At 45.5% G+C, this 3874-nt stretch overlaps 1 protein-coding gene across 1 annotated transcript in view; it reads left to right on the forward strand.

Annotated features, from left to right (window-relative positions):
* The window catches only part of ZC3HAV1L (zinc finger CCCH-type, antiviral 1-like), a 10170-nt gene that overhangs the window by 3486 nt on the left and 2810 nt on the right, over window positions 1-3874 (forward strand). The window contains exon 5 of the mRNA XM_011995504.1: window positions 3326-3584. Within this exon, the coding sequence (XP_011850894.1) occupies window positions 3326-3584 (259 nt within the window). The remainder of the gene's footprint in view (window positions 1-3325; window positions 3585-3874) is intronic.

The raw sequence follows: 3874 nt of genomic DNA on the forward strand, positions 1-3874 counted from the left end.
TTTTTGAGATGGAATCTTACTTTGTCATCCAGGCTGGAGTGCAGTGGCGCGATCTCGACTCACTGCAAGCTCCGCCTCCTGGGTTCACGCTGTTCTCCTGCCTCAGCCTCCTGAGTAGCTGGGACTACAGGTGCCTGTCACCATGCCCAGCTAATTTTTTGTATTTTTTTTTAGTGGAGATGGGGTTTCACCATGTTAGCCAGGATGGTCTTGATGTCCTGACCTCATGATCCGCCTGCCTTGGCCTCCTAGAGCGCTGGGATTACAGGTGTGAGCCACTGTGCCTGGCCATTACGTTATTATTAACTGCAGTCACCGTGCTGTACGGTAGATTTCCAGAAATTCATCCTGTCTAATTGAAACTTTGTTCCCTTTGACTTACATATCCCTATTCTCCTTAATTCTAACAAATCTGTAAGGAACAGGCTGTTCCAATATTTGGAGTAGGTCTAGGATCTATTTTTCATGATCTCCAATTCTTGAACCACTATCATACTAAAGTAGTTTATCTTTCATTTTTAAAGTTTATTTATTTACTCTTTTTGAGACATGGTCTTGCTGTGTTGTCCCGGCTGGAGTGCAGAGACAGGGTTTTGCCATGTTGCCCAGGCTGATCATAGCTCACTGCAACCTTGACCTCCTGGGCTCAAGCAATCCTTGCATTTCAGCCTCTCTAGTAGCTGGGACTACAGGTGTTCATCACCATACCCAGCTACTTTTTTTTTGTTTTGTTTTTTGAGACTGACTCTTGCTCTGTCACCTAGGCTGGAGTGCAGTGGTGTGATCTTGGTTCACTGCAATCTCCAACTCCCTGGTTCAAGCGATTCTCCTGCCACAGACCCCTGAGTAGCTGGGATTGCAGGCGCTTGCCACCATACCCAGCTAATTTTTTGTATTTTGAGTAGAGATGGGGTTTGTCGTTTTGGCCAGGCTGGTCTTGAACTCCTGACCTCAAATGATCTGCCCACCTCGGCCTCCCAAAGTGCTGGGATAACAGTTGTGAGCCACAGTGCCCGGCCTCCAGATACTTTTTTTTGTTTTGTTTTGTTTTTGTTTGTTTTGTAGATAGAGTCTCGCTCTGTCACCCAGACTGGAGTGCAGTGGTGTGATCTTAGCTCACTGCAACCTCCGCCTCCCAGGTTCAAGCAGTTCTCGTGCTTCAGCCTCCCGAGTAGCTGGGACTACAAACATGTGCCACCATGCCTAGCTAATTTGTTGTGTTTTTAGTAGAGACAGGGTTTCGCCATGTTGCCCAGACTGGTCTGAAATTCCTGAGTTCAGGCAATCTGCCTGCCTCGGCCTTCCAAAGTGTTAGGATTACAGGTGTGAGCCGGTGTGCCCCGCCTACTTTTTTAATTTTTTTGTAGAGACAGGGTCTTGCTGTGTTGCCTAGGCTGGTCTTGAACTCCTTGGCTGAAGCGGTTTGCCATCCTCAGTCTCCCAAACTGCTAGGAGTATAGCCATGAGCCACTGTGCCTGGCTGATTTTGTTTGCTTGTTTAATCAATTCATGTTTCCTTTTCCAGATAAGCTTTAGAATCACTTAAATTCCTAAAACTGTTTTAAAGGAATTCTTTGAGAAGGGTAGGAATTGCATTAAAGTTATGAATTTATTTTAGAAAATTGGCATCACAATTATAAATAGGATGCTATTTCGTTTTAAACCAGGTCATCTGTGTCTTGTAGGATTTCCCATATTTTAGATTTGACTGATCAGATTCCTGTAGTAGTATTTAACATGTTCCTGTATCCCTCAAATTTTGGTCAGGTTTAGGATTTATTTTACTTTATTTTGTTTATTTATTTATTTTTGAAACGGAGTCTCGCTCTGTCGCCCAGGCTGGAGTGCAGTGGCACAGTCTTGGCTCACTGCAACCTCCACCTCCCCAGTTCATGTGATTCTCCTGCCTCAGCCTCCCCAGTAGCTGGAATTACAGGTGTATGCCACCATGCCCGGCTAATTTTTGTATTTTTAGTAGAGTTGGGGTTTCACCATGTTGGCCAGGCTGGTCTTGAATTCCTGACCTCAGGTGATCCTTCTGCCTTGGCCTCCCAAAGTGCTGGGATTACAGGCGTCATCCGCCATGCCCGGCCAGGATTTATTTTATAGCAGGAATTTTTTTACATGTGGAGCATTGTTAGGGTGACTCACCATCCCATTTGCCTGGGACTGAAGGGTTTCTGGGGATGTCAGACGTTTGTAGTAAAACCTGGACAGTTCTGTTTCCTGTTGCATCACATCGGGAGGCATATAATGTCATCCTTGTGTGAGAGGCTAAGACTGATGCGTGGTTTCAGGGTCAACAGCCTGATCCCATCATTATAAAGTTCCCCATCAGTGTGGTCTTGGTGTGTCTGGGATAGACCCAGTTTGTCTGAGTTGTCCCAGGGTGATTATTAATAGTGCTCCCTTGCACCCTAAAAATGCCCTTGTCTGGATCATAAATTATATCTTTGTGCCGCCCATTGAAATTGGTTTCCCTGGAAGCAGAGCCTGAGATAGAGACCAAGGTGTGTGTGATTTTTTTTGAGGTTGGGCTTTTCAGGAAAACCCAGTATGGGAGAGAGGGAAGCAGGGTCTAAGGAAGGAAAAGCTACAGTCACATTAGGTCTGGCCTTGACTTGATTCATGGGGAGCTGTGGAACAAAGATCACACTGAGTCTAGCTTTGAGGCACTTCAGCATTTTTTTTGGCTTTGTCTAAGTCATTCATTGGCTACAGGCCTTGGGGGCAGAGGGCAGGTCAGCTGAGAGTGTAAAGTAAGAGAGGGGCAACTGTGAGTCACAAGCAGCCAGTACCCACAGCAGCTGGAGTATGGTTAGCACCACTGTGCTGTCATCAGGCTTTCACCCCAAGACTTTAACAGCCACTGGTGATCAGAAGGAGTCATTTAGTCTTAGTTTAGTTAGAGAAGCTATAGTTTATTGGCTTGAAAGATGGAGTGAAAACTAATATTGGCCGGGTGTGGTGGTTCACACCTGTAATCCCAGCACTGTGGGAGGCCGAGGCGGGCAGATCGTCTGAGATGAGGAGTTGGAGACCATCCTGGCCAACATGGTGAAACCCTGTCTCTACTAAAAATACAAAAATTACCTGGCTGTGGTGGTGAACGCCTGTGGTCGCAGCTACTCAGGCGGCTGAGGCAGGAGAATCGCTTGAACCCAGGAGATGGAGGTTGCAGTGAGCCAAGATGGTGCCACTGCACTCCAGCCTGGGTGACAGAGCGAGACTCCATCTCCCAAAATAAATAAATAAATAAATAAATAAATAAATAAATAAATAAAAGAAAACTAGTGTTTCAGGTGTTGCCTCATTTCTGTACCAGGTCTGTTTGCTCTACAACAAAGGGGAAGCCCTCTATGGCTACTGCAACCTGAAGGATAAATGCAACAAGTTTCATGTGTGCAAATCCTTTGTCAAGGGAGAGTGCAAACTCCAGACCTGCAAACGGTCCCATCAGCTTATCCATGCTGCATCCTTGAAGCTGCTGCAGGACCAAGGACTGAATATTCCAAGTGTTGTTAATTTTCAGATAATCTCCACCTACAAGCATATGAAGCTGCACAAGATGCTTGAAAATACAGGTAGGAAAATCCAAGGAGGACAGAGAAGTATCAGAGATATAGTTTTGGGCTGCTTCACTGTAAAGAAATAAGAACACTGACATGAAAGTGAGTCGGGGGGCAAAGCAGTTCCTATGTTAATTTCAGCTTTGTTCTTGGGAAAATTTACAACAGGCAACATTTTATTGTATAGAATGGTGATCCTAACCAAAGGAGGGAAGGGATGGAGTTTATCTTTAGCACTGTCACTGCCAGCTACTAGAATCTACCCAAGTGATTGAACAGTAGCTTGTTGGTAAATTGGATGTCAG

Source organism: Mandrillus leucophaeus, unplaced genomic scaffold, assembly GCF_000951045.1.
Source record: "Mandrillus leucophaeus isolate KB7577 unplaced genomic scaffold, Mleu.le_1.0 Scaffold49, whole genome shotgun sequence".
NCBI lineage: Eukaryota > Metazoa > Chordata > Mammalia > Primates > Cercopithecidae > Mandrillus > Mandrillus leucophaeus.